The sequence below is a fragment of the Dendrobium catenatum genome, unplaced genomic scaffold (assembly GCF_001605985.2).
Source record: "Dendrobium catenatum unplaced genomic scaffold, ASM160598v2 original_scaffold_144855, whole genome shotgun sequence".
NCBI lineage: Eukaryota > Viridiplantae > Streptophyta > Magnoliopsida > Asparagales > Orchidaceae > Dendrobium > Dendrobium catenatum.
Genome location: NW_021463285.1, coordinates 111,848 through 139,226, shown reverse-complemented (window position 1 = coordinate 139,226; position 27,379 = coordinate 111,848). Strand labels below are relative to the sequence as shown.

The 27,379-nt window shown below is 34.3% G+C and overlaps 1 protein-coding gene across 5 annotated transcripts; it reads left to right on the top strand.

The window, feature by feature from the left end:
- On the top strand, positions 1 to 26,786 carry LOC110113188 (non-lysosomal glucosylceramidase). Of its 5 annotated transcripts, none has more exons than XM_028692224.1 (20): positions 1 to 18; positions 5,806 to 5,902; positions 7,153 to 7,263; positions 8,894 to 8,950; positions 9,044 to 9,114; positions 13,361 to 13,460; positions 14,480 to 14,550; positions 14,690 to 14,790; positions 14,870 to 14,973; positions 15,091 to 15,144; positions 15,401 to 15,456; positions 16,938 to 16,976; positions 17,092 to 17,236; positions 20,314 to 20,495; positions 20,573 to 20,640; positions 22,975 to 23,047; positions 23,118 to 23,179; positions 23,264 to 24,185; positions 25,339 to 25,629; positions 26,278 to 26,786. In XM_028692224.1, the coding sequence occupies exons 2-20, from the start codon at positions 5,831 to 5,833 to the stop codon at positions 26,555 to 26,557; spliced, it is 2,859 nt and encodes a 952-aa protein (XP_028548057.1). In that variant the 5' UTR covers positions 1 to 18; positions 5,806 to 5,830; the 3' UTR covers positions 26,558 to 26,786. The 5 variants fall into 5 exon arrangements, with proteins under 5 accessions (XP_028548057.1, XP_020701309.1, XP_020701308.1 ...); XM_020845650.2 differs by lacking the exon at positions 1 to 18 and adding an exon at positions 2,929 to 3,167 and having other exon boundaries at positions 5,816 to 5,902; XM_020845649.2 differs by lacking the exon at positions 1 to 18 and adding an exon at positions 2,929 to 3,167.
- The last annotated feature ends 593 nt before the right edge of the window (positions 26,787 to 27,379 follow it).

The window sequence follows — 27,379 nt, the reverse complement described above, 5'->3', positions numbered from 1 at the left end:
ATGATAGGAATTGAAGAGGTAAGAACATTAGTAGTAGCAGTTTCTTCATTTTGCTTCTTTGATGCATTGCTAACTTCAGCAGCTTTCACTTTCTCGTTTAATTGACTATGATGAAGGAAGTACCTTCACCCTCTCTTTTTTTTTCCAATCTAATTAGCAACTTTCTGCAATTAGGGGTGCCTAAGCTGTAGATCCATTTATTATTCTTGTTGGATTCTGTTTCACTTGAACTATCTGAAATCATCTTGAAATTGATCTAATTATTCTGTGTTTGTGTTTTATGTAGCAACTTAAACTCTTAATTATAGAGATGTGCCTCACGAATTTATCCTATTGATTTAACTTTTCAATAGGTCACCTATCACATGAGTGCTTCTATATGAGCACGTTTAACTTTAGAGTTTCTAATAGAGCCCTGCATTGGGTACCCATACCCATACCCACACCCACCCACGTACCCACCCATCCCCAATGGGCATGGGTACGCTCATGACCTCGTGGGTCGATATGGGTGGGTACTCAACATCAGGGACAAACCGATTTACATTACTAATCACCATATGCATGCAATATATTACAGTAATTCTTACTACGCAGTGCACAATACTGAACCACGTCGTGACCACGATAAATTTTGATATGTAGCTTGAAAGTTTGTAGTCAGAGAAAAGGGCAAAAAATCTCAAGGCCATTAATCTATGACAGTTTGAATTCAAGAAGCGTGGAAAATGGGTGGGTATGTCATCCCGAAAGTCATCATAGGTGAGCATGGGTGGGGAAGCTCGCCAGCACAGAGCGTGGGTATCCAACCAAGACCCCATGTAGTGCTCTAGTTTCTAATCAAACTCCAATTATTACATCAAAAGGCTGCTCTGTATCGTTGGTGTTACACTGTTACTTTTCAGGAGGCCACCCATACGAGGAGTGATCGTGTACGAGCACGCTTAAGTTTGAAATTTCTGATATAATTTCAATAATTATATTAAAAGGGACATCGATGTTTAAGCATTTGAGCACGCTTAACTTTGTTCTAATTGTTAAAGTATGCTCTCCATATATTTTCTACATGATTAGGGTCTCTCCTTGTTGCTAAGGGTCCCATCAAGCCTTGCTCGAACCAATTTTATTGAAGACACTAGTTCAGTTCAATGCTCTCTCTCTCTCTCTCTATAAAATTTCATCACTCACATATGCTATATTCTTAAATATTATATAATCACGTTTCATCAAATAAGCTTGGATCCAACTCAATCAATTATAGTTTCACATTTTTCATCTTAAAATTCTAAATACATAAACAATTAGCTAATTTGATTACATTAACTAACTATAGAAACAAATAAATCATCTTTGTCGCCTTTATTTAAAAAAAAGGAATGCCACAACTTATGTCAAAGGCCTTTTTTATAACTTAAAAAAATGCTATAAAATGTTTTTATAAGCTTAGAGGGCCTCTAACATAATAAATTATCATACAAAATAATATTAACGCAGTTGTGGCAATGGAATTATTATTATGTGCGGAGTCCAAACAGAAAGAATTGTTCGAATATATGAGTGTACACACACTTCACAGTCTAGATAGTTCTTCCTGACCAGAGGCTGCACCGAATAATCCCTCATGGTAATTGCTTTATTGGTGCAGCACCAAATCATGAGGCTTGATACGTCATCTCAAAATCATCTTAATCGGGCACGAATCTCGAGACAAAAGCTAGTTGGAAACTTCAAAAATCCGCCATTTGTAATCTACGAAAGCACTAGTGAAACTTTACAACTGGGCGAGGCCCCGTGGTTTTTTCCCTTTTTGGGTTTTCCACGTAAAAACCTTGTTGTTCACTTTCTCTTTTCTGTTTGTGTGCGGAATACTCGTGTAACGCTAGGATGCGAATTTACAAACTCTACCGTCGCGTATATTCTCGCACGCAACAAGGCTGAATATGATTTGGTGGTGATAGGGAGCCTTTGAACATCATTAGGCCTTAATTTTTTTCTATAATTTTATAACAAATATTTTTTAATAAATAAAGGTACCTAAGTTGTTTGGAGTTAGTCGAGTCCATTATTTATTTTATTTGATGAGATTTATGAAAATTTGAATAATAATAATAATAAAAATGAACCCACCTAACCCTAGCTTCCCCGATTCACACGTGACATCCCACCTTTCCCTAATATTTGACAACAATAATTAAATATAACAAATATTTTTATATAAATTCAAAATTGACTTTTTTTTTCCTCGCATGCCGAGACTAGACAGGTGCATTTATCTACCCCTATCCTTATCATCAAAAGGTCAAATTATTACATCCGGTCATCGGACCTATTTATAGATTCGGACATCCACTAAAAATTTGTCACTTTGAGTAAAAAAAATGCAAGTAAAAAACCAAAGTCAAAACAAAGTCCACCTGTCAAATTTTTATTAGATGTCCAGACCTCCTAATAATTTGCCCATCAAAAGCCCTAAAGACCGGCAAATTATTGGGTCAGGTGACCGGAGGCGAAAAATAAGTTCGGATATCCAATAAAAATTTGCCGCGTCACCTTGCGCTTTAGTTGCGCTTTTTGACTTGCGCTTTAGTTGCGTTTTAGTTGTGCTTTACATGCGCTTTTTGACTTGTGCTTTAGTTGCGTTTGTCGTGTCACCTTGCGCTTTAGTTGCGCTTTTTGACTTGCGCTTTAGTTGCGTTTTAGTTGTGCTTTACATGCGCTTTTTGACTTGTGCTTTAGTTGCGCTTTACCTGCGTTTTAGTTGTGCTTTACTTATGCTAATTTTAAAATAATATTTTATTAATATCCGGACTATCTCTGCATTCAATCACCTGACCCAATAATTTGCCCTAAAGACCTCATCCCATCGTCACCTGCTTTCTTGGCTCACCATTGAATCCAAAGGGGGATCCGGATTTCTTCGGAAGTTTTTTAAAGTAATATGCCGTTCGGGCTTGGTTGTTGGGGCTGTAGCAGCGGTCTTATCTGGCGACGCGGAAATTGGGTGGCTTTTCGTTGTCAAAGGCGCCGTCGGAAGAAGATGAGACTTAGGAAGATGGTCATAGATTCTAACAATCTTCGATCTCTTGGATCATATATAATGCTTGGCGGCGAAGCTGTCGCTCTGCCTACTCAGCTTTGCTCCGCGAATCTGTGTTGGGTTCGGAAAGGTATGGTTCCTCTAGCTCCGCTCTCTTTCGTCGGCCTTTTTTTTTCCTGGTTTTGGTTTTTGAGTGCCGAGAAAAATGTTTAGGTTGCGTAGAAATATTCTTATCGAGAGTTATACAGAAACGATTAAAGAAGTATTGGCATTATTCAAATGTCTTTCAAAATGTTCATGATAGGTTAGACAGCATTGGTTGATAGAACTTTTGAAATGTTTTTTTTTTAATTGAAAGATAGAGTAAACCCAACAGCATACGATGGATGTTCTCATCCAATGTCTTGATAATTCCAAGAAAAGGTGATGATGAAATGAGTAGCAAGCAATGCAAATATGTTATATGTTTTATATGAATGAACAATCTTTTTAAAGAAAAATAACTTAAATGATCAAACATTGTTCATCATGGATTATGCGCTTTTGGATTAATAAACATGGATGACAGCAAGAGACGAGTTTCTGTTACTCTTTTCAAGGAAAAAAAAGATTTTAAGTTTGGTAATTGGCTTTTCTGTCCACCAATATTTGAATCCCCTTAAACGAGTCGATGCAGCAAATTTAGGGATTATAGTGGCGATGGGAGGTGGGAGAGGCATCTGAGCAACGCTTAAAGAGAGAAGAGAAATGGACCAGCCTACTGAAATCATTCCAAGATTTCCTGGATCATCCTTATGGGACGATACTCCCTGTGTTCAAGCTGCTTGGAAGTAACAAAATCATTTGGGTGGGCATTGCAAGCAAGGATCATCCATATCTGATCTCCATGCTCATTGTACCTTCGAAAATATTTGATTCAATTTTGCTTGTAGAAGATAGCAAGGCGCCAAGGCCTTAAGATAAGTATATATAAGCTCGTAGCGTAGAGAGTGGAGGAAAGAGAAAAAAACTGAGGAGAATCTTAGATGGATTTTATTGTTAGAGAGGGAGAGAGAGAGAGAGAGAGTGTGTGTGTGTTTGAGCTCAGGCAAATGATTAGGTTAATGACGAAAATAAAAGCCCTCAACTACCACTTTCACGTGGCAATTGTTATCTGCAGTAGCTTCGATTTTTTTTTTTTTAATTGGTTCAGATTTGCAGAATTTTTTTTTTTTGGGACATTTAGGCCAATTAAGGCAAACTCACACACACAACGCATACACATAGACTCGAACCTTGGACCTCTTAGTTGGAAGTCTAAGCTCTCAACCAATAGGCCAAGGAGAGTTGTGTGATTTGCAGAATCGTTGAATAAAGAAGGAGATAAAAGGCCACCTGACTGTAATTTCCCAAATGTTCACGTGGCCTACTTCGCAACAGTAATATTACCAGATTAATGAAGGTTTAAAATTTTCGAACACACGTGTCCGTCAACCCCTGTCCTTTTTCTAAAAATCCCCAAAACCTCATCTCATTCGTCACCTTCTTTCCAGTTTCAACGGAAACTGTCGGAATCGCAAGGTTTCTGTGAACATTTTTCCACTTGGAATGGGTTGTTTGGTCAGTAGAGTCGTTCAGATCACGCGACTGGGACTGTGGTTCCATTGTCAAAGGTGCGGAAGGAAGAAGAGAAAAACGTAGTACGATGGCCACTAATTTGAACAGTGTTCGACCTTTTGGTCTATATATAATCCTTCGTGATGAAGGTCACTCTCCATCCACTCAGATCTGCTCAGCAATTCTTGCTCTGGTTTGGAGAGGTATGATTCCTCCGGCTGGGTTCTTTTTCATCCGCTAGGAATTTTTCTATTGTTTTATTTTGGTTATCGGGATCAACGGAAATTTTTTAGTTTGGTGATTGTTTTAACTCTGACGTGACAATCTTATCGTATAAAAGCGATCAAAGAAGTTTACCTGCTAACCCTCGATCCTGACGTTTTAACAAGTATGGCTTTAAAAAAGTTCAATTTTTTATTTTTTATTTTATGGCTCGTTTGAAGATATATTGTCTTCTAATAATTTATTCTAATCCTAAAGATTCTTGAAATCTACCATAGGATATTTTAAATTTTTATTTGTAGGTCTTCAGATATAAAAGAAAGTACTAAATATTATTAGAGAATGACCATCGAGAAGTGTTTAGGTCTTGTCTCCATTATGGCCTAGAAGTCATTTCCTTGATTCATATAAATATTCGTAAGAATTCACATGTCAATTTCTCCTTAAACTCTACATTGGCAGGAGCCTTGGCGTGCTCTTTCTTTACAAAAAGGTTGTTCATTCAAGTTTAGAATGATGCATTATTATATGCAACTAGAATCATTGCCTTCCGAACTTTATCCTCATATGAAATGATACCTTTGGAGTTTGGACCTTGGCGTTGATCTAGGTTTCCTTGCTTGTTATTCACATTTGGCATACATTTTGGCAATTTCGGTTAAAAGATTATTTATGTAAGTATTTTTGTAGAACTTTTAGGAATTTATGTGCACTTGCTCAATTTGAAGGGAATGTCTTCACCCTTATCCACGTAAACTCTTTTGTGAATTGTTTTGAATCAAGAACGTCATATTTATATTTATTGAAGTAAAGTTATTGCATTTAATGTAGAAAATCAGTTCTTCTAATGCAAGATTTGTTTGTTTCATGAAATTTGAGAAAATAGATTCGGATGTGCTTTTTTATATGGGTATCTTTTTTGTTTTGCATGATTTTGCTAATGACTTCAGAGAAAAGTAGGTCAAGAAGGACAAGATGTTTATGAATGGTTTCGAGAAGAATGAAACAGATTATTCTGAAGCTGTTGAAGTTGTTGATACGACCACGGTATGACACTTTGGGCTTGATTGATTTATTTAACTAAATTTATTCACCAGAAAATCTCCTATTTTAGAAAACATTCAAGTTTTGCATCGTGTTTATCAAAACAGCAGATTATATTAAGTGCAGAAAACCAGTTTGTCAGCATGTCCAATACACTGAAAAAAAATAAGCCTAGACATGCACTTTGAGCTGGCTTTTTTGGGTTTTATTTTGCATGGTTTTGCTGATTGTTTCAGTGAAAGAAGGTAAAAAAAAATAATGAATTGTTTGTAACTAGGTTTGAAAAAAATGAAAAGTATTCTTCTGAGTTAGTTGATGCTGTTGATATTTCCTGTGGTATGGCACTCCTGACATTAAATTTTTTACAAGACTAAATTTATTTACCTTAATATTTTCCCACTTTGGAAATTTCATGTTTTGTTTTCTGTTTGTCAGAACAGTTTACCTTATTGCATCCTCATTTTCGCTTGCCACATGATTAGGAAACAATAAAATGCTTTACATGTATGAGAAAGTTAGGTGTATTAATATTCATTTTTTTATCCACATCTTTAGCAATGCAATTACAGAAACTCGATTGACCAATCTTAATGCGTAATATCTTAGCTTTTGCCTTTTTTCTGTTTATATTAGTCTATAATTATAGTGTACTTATAATGTTGCAACTAACTCGGAACTGTCTAAATTGTGGTTATAAATGGTTTATATTATTCTATAATTAATGTTGCAATTAACTGCCTTGTCCAAATTTTCAATTGTGGTTAGAAATGGTCTCAATTATGGCTAGATGATAACGAAGTAGTTTTGGTAAGGTTAACAGCCCATTTGGTCTCCTGAAAGTGTACCAGTGGCCACTTTCTATTTTTGGAAACAGTAAAAAGAGAATTTGGTATAAGGAGGCTGTTTAGTTTTTTGGTATCGATATCGATATTGAAGTTGTCTTTTGGCCGACTTAAATTTAGAGGATATAAGAATGTTATGTACCTCTTTTCTAGCTGGAGTGGCTTTTTCGCTGTTATTCCAACTAAGAAGCTACATCTTGTTCAACTTATGCTTGATTTGATTTCCATGACCAAGAACAGTTTTCTTCCATGTATTGATAACTGCAGCTTCATAACCATTTCATTAATGTATGTTTGTTCCTTACTCGAAGTCTATAAATTCTTGAACTAGTTCTTTTTTTTTTAAATTTGCTGACTAGGCTCATAGAAATATCCTATGCCAGCTAGATTATGTTTAGTTTCTTGTTCTAGGTTAAGATGGATCCTGGGAATCCCCCACAACTGGCCTGGCAAAGAAAATTAACTGATGAGGGGAAGGGTATCACAGAATTTACTCTAACTATGATGGAGAAGCTCCATTTAGTAAGTTTTCAACATTTATTAGGGTTTTCAGATACTTGAAGATCCAAACTTTCAACTAATTTTTCAATGAGTTTTGTTTTAAGTTTTCCTGCTATAGGAAACCATTAATTGTGATGATTAGTACTGTAATAATATTTAAATGGCATTTCTTTCAGCATGAAACAGTCTAGCAAAGTTCTATTTTGGTTTAAATTTAGATGTATTCCCTTTTTCACTTAATATTAGCTATCTTTAGGAATAAATGGTTTAAAAGGATTCATAAAACCCCAAAATTTTGGAATTAGCCAGCTGCTGCTGATGAGCTTCAAACATTCGGACATCATTTTTGTGCTGAATGAAAACATTTCAACATGCTGATTATTGGTTGCTTTCAAATTTTATGTTGTTATTAAAATGCATCAGCACGAACCTCTTCCTATGTAAATTAAGCACTTTGTTTGTAGTCAGCAGTAGCATATCCAAATGCTATTATTCTCATCATTTAAGATGGATGCTTTTTTAATATCCTAACATGTACATTTTGATCATTTAAATTAGCTTTAGAACATATACATTTGAAGGATATTTAGACTAATAATTAGCTTTTTTTTCATGCATAGTTTTTCGCATCATCTGCATATTTCCCCTATAATTGTGAATACATGTAGTTAATCAATTTAAATTGGTAAATCGAAGTTTTTGTTACAATATAGGATTAAGTTTAAGTATTCAAATGCTCATGTGTTTTAATAACTATGGCAATTAAGACAATTTCATCATGATTACACAAGTACCAATTAACTTTTATTTATTGACAACATTAAATTTAACTCTCCCTGATAGAGGAAGAGGAAGATAGAAAATGGTCAACTGAGGGAGATGAGGGAGGGATTGGGTGGAAGCTTTGATCTATGAGTGAGTGGCCGACTAATAAATTAGATATTCTGATAATTATGTGCTAGTTAATGTTTGGGATATTAAATTAATAATAGAAATGTTTAATAGTGTTTACTTTTGTTATTTAGCTTTTCACAATTTTTATTACCAAGCAATTTTAGCTTTTATAGCATTTAGACAACAATCTTAGTATCATGAAACAACATTTTACTCTAAATCACAGCACAAAACAAACTACACATCTCAATATTATAGGATAATATTTTCAAATGGTGTCTTGATCTCTTTTCTCCTGACTTGGGTCCAATTGCCCTTATTCTGCACATTCTGCCTCTAAATATTGAGATAAACAAGTCCGAAACGTCATCCTGCATCCTGGGTAAGGGTTCTTGTTCATTTTTTGTACTTTTAACCTTGTTCTTCTTCCTCTATGGAGTAAAGATAAATAGAACTATTATCGCTTCACACTAACTTGAATAATAGAATTTAAGTTCGAAGTTATCCATTGAATTTAACTTCAGATCTTATTTTGTATTCTCTTCATCATTTTCTATACATGATTGTGGTCCATGTTACTATTTCTTTCTTATAAATGAGATATAATGATAAATAAAATTTTATAGGTACTTTTGGAACTTAGATCCCTTCAGTCATGCACTGGTCTTTTTAGCAAATCATTTAGATAATCTTTTGTCTATTCAAGTGATGCAAATCATATATTGATCAAATTATCTAACTTTATTTCTTTTGTAAGGGTCCGATGGTTTTGAAATTGTGTCATAGCTACATCACAGAAACTTTGAAAGGACGGGTGAGTTCTAGAATAAAGACATTGTGTATACATGAGATATTTTTTCAACTTATATTTACTTTTAGTAACGTAACCATTGCTTTTGTGATTTAGAGTGCCAGTTATAATCCCTTCAAGAAGTGGGAGGCTGCATCTTCTTTGGGCGTTCCTTTAGGTGGCATTGGGTATGTTCTTAGCCTTCATCACATAATTTGATATCATAATACCTAGCGTGCGCAACTTATTCTTATAAATTCTTGAATCTCCCAAGTGAAACAAAATTATTTCTGCCTACAAACATTGACAGGTAATGTACATATGTGATTCAAGGCAATCATTTGATATTCTATGATTAAATGCAAAGTAATCCAAATAAAATACTAATAGATGCAATGGAAAAATGATCAAAGTTATGAAATGTGTAATAATTGAAACTTCTAAAATTTGTCAGTAGAAAAATAAAAAAGATTGATCATTAACATTAAAACCTAGAAAGAAAACTATCATGCAATCTTCTTTGTGAGGCTTCTGCTAAAATTTGTTGGTAGAATTTAGATTCACCTAGTACAGGAACGTTGCTGCAAAAGGTCAGAAGCACCATGCTTCAGCTCAGAACTGGGATTTTTGCTAATGAATACAGGATATATGTGCTTTGGCACCTTTTAAACTCGGTTGAGCTTTCAAATTTCAAATAAGGGGAAAGCAAATGGAAAGGAGTGGGAGAAAAATGAGGAAATGATGAATGTGAGTTACAGAAACAAGTTAAGGCAGATTTATTTTGCGAATTACTATCAAGGCATAATTCATCAATCACACATTTAGCATATAAAGAAGAAAATTTCATTTGAATAATCTAATAATCAATTTGGTGGTCACAACAAATAATTAAATAGACTGAGGCAGAAAATAACAAAATCTGAAGTAGAAATACTCTTTTGGGACCCAACCTACTATGGCAATTTTAGGTGTTGCAACATTATGTTTGCAGAACCGCTAATGTACCATTCTAGGCTATCATTGCTCTGCTAAAGAAAATCTAGAAGAAAATAAAAAGTTGTCATGAACCGGCTCAAAATTAACGAGATGAAAATATCCAGTCAGACGGTAGTTAAAATTTCGTCTACCAATATTTTTAAAAATAACTATTTCCAGTACATTGAAAGAGTAACTAAACTCTCAGATGTAATTTAAAGCAAAATATTATAACTGTTTCAAATAAATACCTTTCTATGAGGACATCGATCCAAGGTTCAAACAGGTGTATTGTCGGAAGCATCGCAGATCGACGGCCACGATTCAGAGCTTATATTTTAGTTATTATGCATTTTATTTTATGTATTCCTTTTGTACCCTTATGTTGAGTTGAGTCATGTTGGGGCCCTGAGGGCAATTTAGTCTTTATTTCTTCATGTATACTTGAGACCTATATATATGGGTCTTTTCTCTTGTAATAGGAAATGAAGATTTGAATGAAAAATTTGTGTGTTTCTATTTCTTCTTCTTGCATGAGAGCTTGAGAAGGGAGAGAGCTCAAGGGGAGCAAATCGCAAGGCCCACCAGTCGTTGGAAGAGTCCGCGGCTCGTGGTTAGTTCTCTATCATTGCGTTCGTATTTTCCTTCATTTTCTTCACCTCCACTACAAGAATTCCCTCTTCAACCCCATTGCCGCCGCCCCTTGGGAAACCACTGCCGACCACCACCTCAACCCCTACCGACCACCTCGCCGGAAACTTCCCCTCACCCATTCAACCCCTTCCCTACGAATTCCAATTTTGAAATTCAAAATTTGAATTTCAAAACTTCCAATTTTGGAATTTCCAAATTAGGAAAGTTGTAAGTCTGTTTTCATGATGAAATTCAAATTCAAACGGAATTCATCCAAATCCTTCCTAAACCTCATGTGCTAATTTGGTAGCTATTTCATTGCTCCCACATCCAATTCCCCCCCTCTAGAAGCCGCCGGCCTCATCCATGGAGCTCCCTTAATGCCCCATTAAGGCATTAATTACATTTGAATTTGAAATCAATTTCAAATTACTTTTCCCTCCTAATTCCTTTAAAACCTGAAATTAATTTCAGGTTTTAAATTAATCCCTCCTTCTCTCTTGAAACCGCCGGCCTCCTCCACCTATTGAGCCCCCCATTAATTCCCCACTTAAGGCCTTAACTCTAATTGATTTGAACTCCCTCCTAATTCCTTTAAAACCTGAAATTAATTTCAGGTTTTAAATTAATCCCTCCTTCTCTCTTGAAACCGCCGGCCTCCTCCACCTATTGAGCCCCCCATTAATTCCCCACTTAAGGCCTTAACTCGAATTGATTTGAAGTTCAAATTCAAATCTATTCCCTTCTAAATTACTCAAACTGAAATTAAATTTCAGATTTGAGTAATCCCTTCCATAATTCCCCAAACCCAATTTTCCCTCAAGCCCTAGCCTCCTCCTCTTGCACCCGCCGGCCCCCACCCTCTCTCCTTGAGATTCCCGCCGGCCCTCTCCCCTCCTCTCCCATCTTATCAAACGACAAGTACTCTCTTTCAACACCACGTTCTTCCTCTCTTCGTGTGGAAAATTCTCCGACGCCAAGCATGCAATGGCGGAATCCGATTGGAATTTCGGATTTGTGCATGATGATCGAGGCTCAAGTCCGACATCCAGCAATCGCCGTTCTTTTAAATGTGGGTTTTGAATTCGCGACGACACCGTTGAAGATTACTTGAACACGCATCCTCCCCGGACATTTTCGGAACTCTCCGGCTGAAGAGTCAATCGACGAGATTGTCAATTCGAGGACTATTCGTGGACCAGTCGAATCGGTCCTGATCTCCGTCCGTGTCTCACTCCACCAGCGTCGACCTTCTCCGTGGCTCAGGTTAGATTCCAAATTCGGCGTCGGTGCAACACTTCTCATGGCAGTCGTTGGTGTGCTGAAGATCATTTCTTGGTGCGGCTGCTCAGTATCGCTAGGCACTGCCTTGTGGTAAAGGTGAGTAGTTTCAATGCTCTTTAGGGACGGATGAATAACATCTCGTTATATATAAAACGTGGGTACCTCGGGGATGGAATAATGTAGAATTTCGCCTTCAAAGCTTTTGGTATTGGCTACTATCTTTTGGGGTTAAGGACATATGATGAGGACAGATTATTTTTAGGTTACAAATGAACATAACTCGTATCTCCTTGGTCCTTTTAAGCACAGTTCAAAGCCAGGTTTAATGGATTTTACTTTTCGGGTTTCGCTCGGTCATAGCTATCTTTTCTAAAACATTGGTCAGGGTTCTAATTTGCCTCGCAACACTATTTATATATTTTTTCTTAAAGAAAGATCGTTTCGGGGTTCACATGGTGGTATCACATTTACTTTTCTCTCAGGAAGCCATCACGTCTAGGGATAAATAGATATGTGTAATCTCTCATTATTCTTATTCATTTTTATGATTTGGGAAGATGAAAATATCTATATTACATAGGATCAGTTAGGAGTAGGTGCACGGATAAATAACTAAAGTGAGAGCAAATGATAATACATCTACCAATTTATAAAATAAAAAATACGAAACATTTGGAAAAATTATGCATGGTTGGTTTGAAAATCATAAATATTTACTAACATTAATTTTGAAAGTGATCATCAAAACTGCCATGAACATTAGTAATTATGCCACATAGTGCTTACCATAATTAGCAACTCAAGGGTCGACTTGTTCATGGAATTTTGGGTTAGTGGGGGTACGAAGCGCGGGGGGGAGTTAGGGTTAAATTAAAGTAATGTAAAGGTCTAACACAATGTGAATTCAATGATCTTAAATTATTACTCGCTTGGTATTACGAATAACGTAGAGCTTACGATCAGGTTACGAGCACAAATATAAAATCAGTTTATATGGTGTAGACATATTTTAAGAGGGACCAAATTTTTGATCCTCATTATATTACCTCCAAAATAGGTACTATCTTTATTGATGGTTCATATCAAAATAATCATAATGAAGTGTACAATTTTATAAAGTTTTTATGATAATATTTAAGATTGTGAAAAATGAGATATAAATTTTAAGAGAAATTTTAATTGCACTTTTTTGTTAGTCACCCCCCTCGGTGTGCTTCTATATATCAAAATAATCTTAATGAACGTAGAATTTTGCATTTTTTTTTTTGATAATTTTCAAGTTGTTTGAAAATTGAGATAAAATTTAGGTGCACCTTTTACCATACGCCTCTGATTATGATTCTATTAAGGACGGGTTGTTTTCTCCAACGGTTTGATCTTCTTTTTTTTGTCTGGTTTGCTAATTTACATTGTTTTTGTCTTAAGCTATATTGACTACCTAGTTATGTCAAATTCCTAACGGTGCTAAACTTTTGAGTTGCAATGTCTTGTAATCCATGATACTCTTCATGTATTCTTACATTTTTAAGTTGCAACATGCAGTGCAGGAAGCATTGGAAGAAGTTACAAAGGATATTTTCAAAATTGGCAATTGTTTCCTGAAGTTTGTGAAGAAAGCCCTGTCTTAGCTAATCAGTTTTCTGTGAGTCTTTCTGCATATGAAATTTACATGATGTAGGAAATTGTTTACAAAAACATTTTCACTTTTTAACATTTGGTATTTAATTATATTTAACTTTGAACTAAAAACTAGGCCTACCTCCAATAAACTTGTGCATTTGGGCGCTGTTCACATAGGAGGACTCACTAAAGTCATCATATGTAGTAGACACTTTAAATATCCGGCTATTTGGCCAGCCTACGGCTTTTATTTTATTTTATTTGACGTTGCTGTTACTAGCTAGTGCAGTGTTTTCTTCCTAGATGGCACCATTGATATTAATTATGGATCTGGTCAATCATGCTGTAACACTTTATGAATATGTGAACTTAAAAAGCTTTAGGGCACTCTATGTAAGTTGTCAGTATGGTGATGACGAGCGTTAGGAGAAATGACTTGATGGCAAAATGATTAGAGTGTACAGTGAAGAAAAATGAAAATTTTAATTCAGTGGAGACCATGCCATTCTTATGCTGCAATATGATTATTTTAAATTTCATTGGCCACGTTAGTTGTCTCAACAATAATGAAATCATAAATGCTTGATAGAACAAAAAAAAAGTATGGTATAAGAGATTCTAGAAGGTTCGCTTCTCTGACAACTGTGGCAGAAGTTAGCACGCTGATTAATTGGATCCAAGGTAGGTAACTTAATTTATTGTATGTGCAACATCACTTTACAAAAGTTTGACAGGTTTACTCTAGTGGTGGAGCTTTATGTGGACTAGTCAAATGCTTCCATACTTTAATCCTCCAGTGCCTGACAAAAAGTAATGAATTTACTATAGTATGAAAATAAAATTTCAAGGCTTAAAAAATGCATTAAATGAAGGCATTTTACGAAGAGCAGGAACCGATAGTGTATGACTGAATTGACTGTACCAGTATCATGAATTTTGAGAACCATTACTTGTCAATAGTTTTTTGAACTTCATTTTAGTAAATATTATTCATCAAAATGGGTTAAAGTTTCATTTGGTATTGGATCTGAATTTTACCAGGTTTTCATTTCACGACCCGGTGGCAAGAGGTATTCTAGTGTATTGTCTCCAAGAAATGCACAAATTCCTAGGCAAGTCAATATTATCTTATTAAAAGATAAAAGATACTTTTCTCTAAATGTATTACTTGCAATATACCATCCTAGAATCCTGTTATGGTGCAATTTATTGAGAATTGTACTGAAAGATAACTGTATCGTTTATCTGCAGAGGGAGTAGAAATCCTGGTATTGAATCTTGGGATTGGAACCTCAGTGGGGAAAAATCTACTTATCATGCTTTATATCCAAGATCATGGACTGTCTATGATGGTATTTGGCAGAAGTGAATTTTTACCTCGCCAACTGTTTATGGGATTCTTGATAAAATACATTCTTGTTATTGCTGTAGGTGAACCTGACCCTGACCTCAAAATAACGTGCCGGCAAATTTCACCAGTCATACCCCATAATTATCAACAAAGTAGCTATCCTGTTGCAGTTTTTACATTCACTGTAAGAAATTAATGGATATTTATATTAAAAACATGATTGTCTTCTCTTTTGGTGCACTATCTTTTCCAGAATTGTGTCACAATCGTGATCTCTTTTTCAATTTTTATTTGCTTCCAGTTATTCAATTCAGGAAAGACACCTGCAGAAATCACTCTACTTTTTACATGGGCTGTAAGTTTGATACTGGGACTCTTCTAAAATTCTCCTCACCATCATCATTGATCGTATTCTAACTATTTGGGTCTTTGATTTGATTACTCCCAAGTAGGCAAGTATATAATTCATGATATTTCCACTAATCTCATTGATGGGATCAGTACTTTTTTTATGTGCGATTTGTTTCAAGATGCTATTGTTCTTAAATTTTGTCCTTGAAAAAGTACTGTTAATAGAAAAATAATTAATTAAGGCTCCATTATGCATGCAGAACTCTGTAGGTGGGAGCTCTGAAGTTTCTGGGAATCATTCCAACTCCAGAATAATGTAAGAATTTAGAGAATTGAATTTCAATTTTGTTAGTACTCAGCTATAAAGTAACTTCAAACAGCACTTTGTTTCCTTTTATAAATATGTGGTATTAAGTCATTAATTGTATATCTGATTGAGCATTATTTTCACCTGATCTGCATACTCAGTGTTTCACAGAATCATCATCATCAACAACCTTAACCCAACCATTTGGGGTTTTAGCTTTGTTGATTTTTATGTTTCTTTTATTCGTATTGAGTGCTTCATAGGGTGTTAGAGTTATTATTATTTGAGTAGCTTGTTGATTTTCCTACATTCCTTTGGTAGCTCCTTGACTTCCCTAAAGATAACATTAGCTCAAATAAAGCCCGCCTTCTTTTCTCCATGAATGAGAGTCAAATTCATATGAAAATTGACGTTTTCTCCTTGCGATATCTGAAAGCATAGAATGCTTTCCTTGCCAAAGTTTGAGTAGCAATAAAATTTAGGGCTTGTTGGAGTTTCTGAATATATGAAATGAAGTTGAAGGCGGATTAAGGTAGCTTGCCTGCTAAGCTTAGAGAAGGGTCAAAGAATGGAGCATGCAAAGTTGATCGTGCACTCGTCATTTGACCCATTGGTCTTAACTCCTAAGCAATGCCTTTGCAAAGCAGCCCAACTAGAATATCTTTTTATGTAGCAATGGAATGGGACTTTGTTCTGATGCAGGTATCCAGTTCCATGACTAAGATATCCAACATATTTTAGGGTATTGATGAATGGCTAACAAACTTTTGTTTTTAGAGGAACAAAAGTCTTGAGTCATAGTAGAATGAGTCAATGTGAATGAGCATTAGCTTCGTTGCTTGACATGCTTGGTGCCATCCATATTAGGTGCTACAATCATAACAGGTCTCAAGTCACTAACAAAAATTTCCCTTTACTTTTAGGCTCAGGATAGATCAAAAAGAGTTATAGGCTTTTTTGCTATACCATTTTGTAAAACTTGAGAACGTTATATGAATTCCACATGACCAACACTTTTTAAGTAAATCTTATAATGACAAGATTAAACGATCATAAAGTGGAGGCAATCCTATTTTCACTACATTCCTAGCCAGCCGGCCTGTTGATTTCTTCTTTCAATAGATTTTTAATCTTCTTTTTAAATATTAACTATCACTTTAGTATATGTGTGATTGACTCTGTCACATGCTAGGCAATTTTTCTTTCAATTGTGCTTGGAAGAGATGGTAGATCGTCTTCACTTCATTTTTAATGATGTATTAGCACATTAAGCTTGCTATTAAGTTGACAAATGCCATATATTATTTATTTATTATTCATTCAGAAGGTGGAAAATAGCTATTTGATCCATTTTGTGGTCATAGCATGGATGAAGGAAAATTATATTTTGATACAATCCTGGAACTATTTTTCGCTACCTTATTTCACTGAAATTCTCTTGAATTATTATTTTTTGACTATTTTGCTGCATTTTTTCTTGCAAACTGAAGTCTACAAGATGGCATCCGTGGAGTGCTTTTACACCACAGGTAACTTGAGTTTTGGGCTTCACTATACTTTATCTTACCATACATATTCTAGTCTAAATGGCATGCTGTAATTTCTCTTACCACGCATAGTCTTGATTCAATTCTATGAATGCAGAACGGCAAATGAACGACCTCCAGTGACATTTGCAATAGGTTGTCAAGAGACACCTGATGTTCATGTTTCAGAATGCCCTTATTTCATAATATCTGGAAATGCACAAGGATTTACAGCAAGTGATATGTGGGAAGAAATTATAAAGGTATGTTGATGCAGAAACACTATTTTAAGTTTAATGTTTGAATACATGATTATCCTTAAAGCTCCTTTCCAGTACTAATTTTTTCTTATTCCAAGATACTTCCACGCAGCCAAGTTGCAGCTTCTATAGTGAAACTGTGATGACTAGTTGTATCTATTTCCTTCATTCATTTTACTGTTGATATGTAGTCATTTATTCGGGATTTTATTTTGACTTTTGATCTTTTATAATGAAATTTATAGAAAGAAATGATACCTAGCCTTATATGAGAAAAGAAATACTAGAGTAAAGGTGTTTAGGGGTATTTGGAATGCATCCTATCACCTCAATAAAAATGCTTATGGGCATTTGTTAAAGTTATTTTGTGCTCGAAATCACCTAAAATCTATCCAAAAAATATACAAATGAATGACATTTGCCTACTAATGAAATCATCTTAAAATCTAGGCCCTTTCATTTTATGCGGCTTGCAGTAGTAGGCGGCAGCTGTAGGAGAGAAGCTGTCTTCTACCACTCTACTAATGTCTGTGCATCAAGGTCAATATTTATGAGTCTGGTGGAATAAATTCAATGAAATGGTTCAATCATGCAATCTGGAAATTTATTTCCCCATGAAAACGAAAGATCTTGATGCCTTCTAATGATTGCAATAGAGATATTAATCTTCAATTTTGTTCTTTTAAGTGCAACGGTTAGTATATGAAACTTTACAATAACAACAACAATATCAAACCTTTATCCCACTATGTGAGGTCGGCTACATGAATCTTGTTTCCCCATTGTTAAGAGTCAAATTCTCATTTAATTTAACAAAAAAAATGTCATTTCTAATATTTTCTAACAGTCTTTTTATTTCTATCTTTTCCTTTCTTAACATAAACTAAATCTAATACATCTACTTTCCTAACCGGGTCAGCAGAAGGTCGCCATTTTATGTGACCAAAGTATATAAGGCGACTCTCTCTAATCTTATCTTTCACTGAAGCTACTCCAACCTTTTCACAAATATGCTCATTTCGTATCCTATCTCTAAGAGTAAACCCATTCATCCACCTGAGCATTTTCATCTCTGCAACACTTAACTTAATATTATGCTTCTCTTTTAATGGACAACATTCTACACCATAAAGCATTGCAGGTCTCACCACCATCTGATAGAATTGTCCCTTAAGTTTGAGGGGGACTTTTCTATCACATAACAAGCCCGATGCATTCCTCCACTTCAACCATCCAACTTGAATTCTATTAATAATATCCGCATTTATTTTACTATCACTCGAAACAATAGACCCAAGATATCTAAAATGTGTACTATTATTAATGACTTGATCACCAAAGTCACAATGCCCCCACTAGATCTATTATTACTAAAATTACACTCTATATATTCAGTTTTAAATCTACTCAAACGAAAGCCTTTAGACTCTAAAGTTGACATCCATAATTCAAGTTTACCTTCAACTCCTTCTGTACTCTTATCGACAAGAAGAATATTATCATAAAAAAACATAAACTAGGGTACAATCTCTTGAAAATGACTAAAGCAAAAAAAGATATGGGCTTAAGGCTGATCCTCAATGTAATCCAGCTGAAATAGGAAAATAGTTGGTCAAACCACCTCGTGTTTCAACACAAGTAAAAACTCCTACATACATATCCTTAATGACTTGAATATAAGCATTATTAACACCTTTCTTACGTAGAACTCTTCATATCACTTCTCTTGGAACTTTATCATATGTTTTTTTCTAAATCAATAAATATCATATGTAGATCTTCATTATTCTCTCTATCCTTCTCCATCAAACCTCTCAATAAATGTATAGCTTCCATAGTAAACCTACCCGACATGAATCCAAATTGATTTTGAGAAACATTAGTATCACGCCACAGCCTATGCTTCATAACTCTCTCTCATAGTTTTAAAGTATGATATTAACTTATAACCTCTAAAATTTGCACAATCATGTGCATCCTTTATTCTTAAAAATAGGAATCAACACATTCTTTATTCATTTGACATCTTTTTAGTCTTCAAAATAATATTAAAAAGTTTAGTAAGCCAAGAAATTCCTTCATCTCCTAAGCATTTCCACACCTCTATTAGAATATCATCAGGTCCAACTTCCAATAGATTTTCCACACTTCATTTTCTTTAAAGCCTCTCTAACTTCGGTTTTACTAATATACCGATAAAACAAAAATCTTTATTTTCATTTAGGATACTAAGGTCATTAAAGTCAATTGCATTTTCACAGTCTTCATTGAAAACCTTAGCAAAATATCTCATTTACCTTTGTTGAGTATCCTCTTCAAATAAAATCACTTTTTTGAGAAACTATAATAGCTCAAATTCTTAACTATCGAGATAATATCTGCTTTGACCTGATGATCTTATGGTATTGTTCCGTTTGTGTGACTCATCGTAGTAGTGCTCTTGTACAAGCATACTTAACTTTGAAGTTTCTAATGAAAGTATAACCATTACACTAAAAGACGTCTCGATGTTTGACAGTTCAACTTTATTTTCTTAAGGGGTTTCACAGGAACTTCCACTAAATTCTATATGGATGAATTTTGCTAACGGGCCTCTCTGAATGACATCACAAAGAAAATCATCTTCTTATGTAGTTCATGTTTCATGCTTTAATGACAAAGGCCTTCATGTACGTTTGCACGTATTAGTGTCATGAAGTCGTCCTAGGCCTCCTTTCTTATGCTTTACAATTTTGGATTCTTGCATGCTTTTGATGTATGCATTTAATAAGATTTTCTGCACCCTTATGATCTAAAGTACATGGTCTACCCTAGTGGTTCTTTGTCTTTTTTTCTTTTGATTTTTGGTTTGTTTTCCTTTTTATTTGTCCCAGACACAGATTTTATGTGCGATTTGAGCATATCTACAACATACTTCATTTTTCTGTATAAATATACTTCTGATGTATTTTTATTTTCACAATTTTTTTTTACTTGTTCTACATATGAATAATAAATCAAGACTATTTTGAAGGATGCTGAGGTTTATGGGAACTTATTGTTGATTTTGCATAAGACGTAATACATCTTTTATAATTCAGCATGGGTCCTTCGATGAGCTAAATGGAAATGAAACACCAAACCCCTCAGATCCTGGATCGTCCATTGGAGCAGCTGTTGCAGCTTCAGTGACTGTTCCTGCCCAAGCAGTTCGTAGTGTTACATTTGCTTTGTCATGGGCTTGTCCCCAAGTAAAATTTATCAATGGAAGAACCCATCACAGGTGAGATTTGTGTACGTTTTTATGTATTTGTTCAGGATCAAGTGTGAACCAGTGTTTTGATGGTAATTTATTTGCAGGCGTTACACCAGATTTTATGGTTCTAGTGAAGATGCTGCTGCAAATCTTGTGCATGATGCCATTATTGGTAACTCTTCTACAATTATGAAAATATCACATTCTGTTGTAAAATTATGAGGTTTCTGCTCATTTTTAGTCTTTACGAAGTCTGTGACTTCCTTTTTATGAGTCATTTCATCTAAATTCTAAAAGGTGGAAGCAATAGTTATAAATTCTTAAGTTATAAAAGTAATTTCTTTATTGATTCCCTAAGGTGATGATGATAATAGTGCAATATTTGATATGGCATGGTTTATCTTCAGAACAGAAAGTTCGCCACACACTCACACTACAGTAAATGCAAACAAAATAATGTAGCATGCATCCCAGAAAAATTAAAAACACTTAAAATTTTGATTTCAGTCATTTAGATTTAATTATATATGGACAAGTGATTTGGCATAGTTCTACTCATATTATTATGGTTCACATGTGAAAGTTTCATACCTACTCCAACTCTTTTATCTTTGTGGATTTTTATATTTTGTAAATTTAAGAGCAATTTGGGAAGTTTTTTATTGTTGGAATCAAAATACATGGAATTTCTATAAGTTTTTTTGTAGATATGACCGAGGGAACTCCCATACAAGTTTTATTAATTTTGGAGTTCCCTAAAATATTTTAGAATTATTTAATTCCCAAATATATTATGGGAAAATTTTTTAATGCAAGAGGTTTTGCGTCGTTTTGGATCTCTTCCTACCTCAACAGTATAAGACTATCCAAAATTCCATTATGTTTTAATATTTTCTTAAGAATTAGGGGCGTAAAAAAGAGTTAACAAGTCGTTTTTTGTGTCTGATCGGAATTCAATCAACTCGAACAAGACCCACTAGCAAACCCAAATGACCTGAATTCGACTTGATAACTCATTTTGATTAAAAAATTAATAACTTGTTAATAAAAAAATTAAAATTAATTAATAAAAAATAAGATGATCATACTAAGAAATAACAAAATTTAAAGGAAAAAATATTAAACGGTCGCCTACGGTTCAAAACTGGGTTGATGATTCAACCCGAATCCGACTCGTTTAATAAACCTGTCGGAATGTTGGGAGCCTTTCTTTGTCTAGTTGTCTTCTCATGTGATCTCTCTACGTACTCATCTGACTGCAGACTGTGTTCATTAGATTCGAGATGTCCACCTCCTTTTGTCCTAATGTCGGGTTCTATGGTGATTGATCTGCCACAATAGAATCTATATGCTTATAAGGTCAAGACAAATGAGTGGTATTTGATGGTTTATAAAAGTAGCATTAACATCATATCTTTGATAAAGAGTTTATATTTTTAGTTGTATTGTGTGATATAGTAATCTCTGTTGTTTGGATGGAATTACATGAAATGCCTTTGTACCAACTTTGTATTTAGAGTCATGCAGGTTGAATTTCTTAGTTTATTTATTTGCATTATACAAAGCCTTATCTAAACAAAGACTTTTGTAAGTATTAAAAGTAATTGTGAGTTTTCATTTCATGTTTCTATAATGTAAGTCCTAATGTAAAAGATTGCCATGGCCAATAATCCAAGTCATTTCAATTCTACTAGAATTTCTTAACAAGGTGTTTCTAACAACCTTACCTAAAGCATATTTTACGTTTTTGTTTATTACTCACGGATTGATGGCGTTGAACAATTTAATAGTTTTGACTGCACCAAGCATGAATAATAATTTTTAATTCCATTGTTATATGGAGATCATAGTTCCAATTATAGAAAGTCCCCGCACTAAAGCAGGAAATAATAAACGATAAGCTAGGGAGCCTTGAACGTTGTATGCCCCCATTTTTCTAAGTAGCTGAAAGTTTTGTTTGGGACGGTTTTCTTACTGCTTTTTGTATTGAAGAGTTTTTGTACTAGAAAACTGCTTAAAAACAGTAAGAGAGCTGTCACAAACGAAGCCTAAATCTACTATATTTATGTATTGAGAGTTTTTTTAAAATGGAAAGCCTGGTTCAAAGAATGTTCGTATATTTTGTTAGCAAATTATTTGTTAGCTGGAAAATAGGCAAAACTAAATGGATTTTAGGACCTTACTGGTGTTAATATGACATTTGTAAGGGATGGCAGATAAAATTATAACCTTTTGTGCTTAAATTACTATTAGATTCATCATCAATAAAGATTGATTCCTGATGATTCCACTGAATCATGATTGTACAATTAAAAATGCAACAAAACCTTGCATGTTTTCACTTATACCGTGAATGGATTTAGCATTACAGTGCATTTTTAGCAAGTTGTTAGCTATGACATGCTTTTTAACTTCTGAACTTCCAGTTTTACATCTTAATTGTAAAGCAAAACTCCGTATAATTTAGAATCCTTTAACAAGTTTTTCCCCCCCTTCTAAAATTTAGATCATGGCAATTGGGAGGCACAGATTGAAGATTGGCAAACACCCATATTACAGGACAAGAGTCTTCCTTCTTGGTAGCTTCCAAACTCGTGTACTTACAAGAGATAACTAGAAAGTATATTGATCTTAAAATGTGATTTCCAGGTACCCAACTACTCTTTTCAATCAACTCTACTTTCTCAATGCTGGTGGAGCAATTTGGACTGGTAATTTGGGATAAAAAATCCAATGTCTTTTAAGTATATTGATTCGACTCATTGTTCGAAGCTTAGTCTTTTTTTCCTTGACAGATGGATTGCCTTCTATCTTGAATCTAGTTAGCATTGAAGAAAGGAAATTCCACCTTGACCCTTCAAGCTTAAATAAGAAAATCAAGACTGATAACATAGTAAATAACACCGCCACTAGTATTCTTACCAACATGGCTTCATTGTTTGAGGGTGTGCAGTCTCCTATGGTGTCAAAGGCTGCGTTGGGTACATCATTGCTTCTCGAGGGAGAAGAAAATGTTGGGCAATTTCTATATCTCGAAGGAAGCGAGTATCATATGTTCAACACTTATGATGTTCATTTTTACTCGTCTTTCTCTCTCCTAATGCTATTTCCAAAACTTGAGTTAAGTATCCAAAGAGACTTTGCTATGGCAGTGCTGATGCATGACCCTGAGAAGATCAAACCCATTCATGGTCACAAGAAGGTTCCACGAAAGGTTTTTGGAGCAGTTCCTCATGATATTGGACAAAATGATCCATGGTTTGAGACAAATTCTTATAACCTCCATGACCCGAATAAATGGAAAGATCTTAATCCAAAATTTGTTCTTCAAGTGTATAGAGATGTCGTGGCTACAGGTGACAAATCTTTTGCCCATGCCGTTTGGCCTTCTGTTTACATTGCAATGGCTTATATGGATCAATTTGACAAAGATGGAGATGGAATGATTGAAAATGATGGTGGCCCTGATCAAACATATGATATGTGGTCAGCTTATGGGGTGAGTGCCTATACCGGAGGTCTTTGGGTAGCTGCTTTACAGGCTGCTTCAGTCTTGGCTCGTTTAGTTGGTGATGAAGCTTCTGAAGATTATTTCTGGAACAGATATTTAAAGGCAAAATCTGTTTATAGCAAATTATGGAATGGGTCTTATTTCAATTATGACAGCAGTGGGTATCAAAACTCAGCAATCCAAGCTGACCAATTGGCTGGACATTGGTATGCTACTTTTTCCTCAATAAGTTGGTGTAGATTATGTATTATAGATTAGGTTTTATTAAAAAAAAAAAAAAAGGCAAATGGTTTCTGAATTATATATATGGGGTAAAATTAGTCCTAGACTATCTAATGTGTCATTGGGTGATCAAGTCATTAATAAGATTACACGTTTTAGGTATATTGAATCCATTGTTCAAACGGATGATGAAATAGATGATGATATTATTAGTATAATTCAAGTTGGATGGTTGAAGTGAAGGCATGCATTGGGCATGTTGTGTGATAAAAAAGTACCCCTCAAACTGATGATGAAATAGATGTATTGGATTTGGTTTATGTTAAGTAAGATAGAGGTAGACCTTAAAATACTTGGCTAGAAAATATTAAAAATATCCTTTTTTTTCTTAAATTTAAATAAAAATTTGACTCTTAATATGACAATGGAGAAAAAAGATTTATGTAGCCAACCCCACAATGGAATAAAGGATTGTTGTTATTGTTGCACTATCTAATGTGTCTACTACAATACATGAACTCCTCAAATAGAATTTGGCGGAAATATCATTTTTCAAACAAATACTCCTTCCACACTCCCTCCTTGAACTTAACATGATGAATATTTCATTAACTCTTTCCACACTTCCTCCTTCAAATTACAGTGATTTTGTGAGAGGGATTATTTTGAATCATATTTAAATAGTCAAGAAACTACGTTGGATGCATTAGGTATCTTGGAAATAAAATGACCTCATACAAATATTCAACTCATCAATCATTTTCACTTTTTTCTCAAGTTTTATATCGACTTTGACAGTTATTTACAATGGATGTATATGCTTTATAATGAATTTATGCTAATAAATCTCACCCTAGAGACTCAGTGTGGAGCAAAAAAAATATAAACAATCAAAATTGCCAAAGAAACAACCACCAGCTACCCTTTTTATTAAATGGGTGTTACTGGGAATGAAAAAAATCTATATTAATTGACTAATTGACTGTCACAAGTTGAACTATATTGCTTTATAATGAATTTATGCTGATAGAACTAGAAGCATGATACATATTTTTTAAGTGAACTGATGTGAATTTAATCTGAAATTATTCATTTTCTGTACTTTACAATGTTTCAAACTCGCAACTACGCTTGCAGGTTTGCCAAAGCGTCTGGTCTTCAGCCTATTGTTGATGAAGAGAAAGCCAGAAGTGCACTTGCAAAGATTTATGAATTCAATGTCTTAAAAGTGATGAACGGAAAGATGGGAGCCATTAATGGAATAAAACCAAATGGTGAGATTGGATCATTAGGATTGCAAGCTAGAGAAATATGGTCTGGAATTACATTTGCTGTTGCTGCTACCATGATCCAAGAAGGCATGACAGAGCAAGCCTTCAAAACTGCACAGGGGATCCACGAAGCTGCTTGGTCTTCTGAAGGATTTGGGTAAGATACAGTTATTTTTTTATTTCTCTGAGCCTTTTATGCAAAACAGCACCAACTAATCACCAAACATATAAAAGGAACTTGCACTCAATGAGTATTTTACTACCATTCCATATACGACTTAGGCCTTGTTTGATTTCTCCCAACGTTGTTTTCGTTCTTAAATGGAGGTATTTCAACGGAGAAGCAGATTTTTTTCTTCTCAAATTGGCAAAAATACATAGAGGCAGACTTAAAAAGACTTGGTTAGAAAATATTAGGAATGATTTTTCTTTATTAGATTTAAATGAGAATTTGACATTTAATATGACACAATGGAGAAAAAGGATTCATGCAGCCGACCCCACGTAGTGGGATAAAGGCTTGATGTTATTGTTGTTGTAGATCGGCAAAAATACGGAGGTGTAGCAAAAAGTATTTTGAAAAAGTGGCGTAAACAAAGATTAAAATAATAATTTTTTCACCGATTGAAATCAGAAACGGAGAAATTACGGCCAACCACATATGACTTATTTATGGTTATTTATTTAGATAGTTGAACAAATTTGAGGAAAGTATCAAAGAAATAGCAGAGAAGGCAGATGAAAGTGTGTTTTGTTTTTCTGCTAAAAATATAAATTTATAGTAAAACTTTGGTTTGTATGACAGGTATGCTTTCCGGATACCTGAAGCATTGAATGTTAAGGGCGAGTACAGGTCGCTAAACTACATGCGTCCATTAGCCATATGGGCTATGCAATGGGCGTTGCATCCACCCAAGCTTCTTGAGCTGGAACCCAGGCCTGATAACAAGCAGATTGATCCTTCTCTCAGCAACAAGGAATTTTCAAAAATTGCAAGTCTTCTAAAATTTCCAGAAGAAAAACCTACTCCAACTCTTCTTTCAGTCTTCCTTGACATTATTCATGAGCTGGTAAGAAGACATTAGCTCAATCTTCTGATAAACAGTTTAAAAAAAAAACTTTGTACTGGTGACATATTATTATTTGATATTTTTATTCATTTGTTATTGGTAAAATATATATATGTTAAGATGGGTAAAGTGTTTCTTGGAAAATATGTGTAATTAATGGTTAAATGTACAGTAAATAAGTATGAATTCGACTGAAATTTTATCCCTTTTTTTTCTATGATTTATATAAAGATATTTATGAATATGAATAATCGTAACATGAAAGGTTTGTTTGAGAGGTTCTTTAGGGTGTTTGTGCTACATTTTGTACTTTGTTTTGCTTCATATATTTCAATCTCACTATTATTTGTTGCAATTTTTTGTAGTTTTTTTAGTTGTTTATTGAAAATAGTATATTGAAATTTGATGATGGATTTATTAGCTAAATAATGTGGCATTTGCAGCATTTATAACAGAAAACATATTGATTTAATAATTAATATAACTTAAACACTTAAAATGAACATTAGATATCTTATTTTAAATTTTTTAAAAATTTAATTTAAAATTTTAAAAAAAATTGAACTTGTATAGTTCAAAATATATTTCCTTATATCTCATATCTTTGCTTTAATAATATAAAATAGAAAAAAAAAAGATTCATGTAGCAAATCCCACTTCTTGATGTTGTTATTGTTTGCTTTAAGTCGTTTGCCTATTGAGAATAGATTTAGATTAAGTTATTTTATTTTAACAAATATAAAATTTTAATTTTTCACATCATATTCTTTAAACCCTAAACTACAATGTAAGAATTTGAGTTTGACAAAGTTTCTCTTGATATTTTAGTTGAGGATG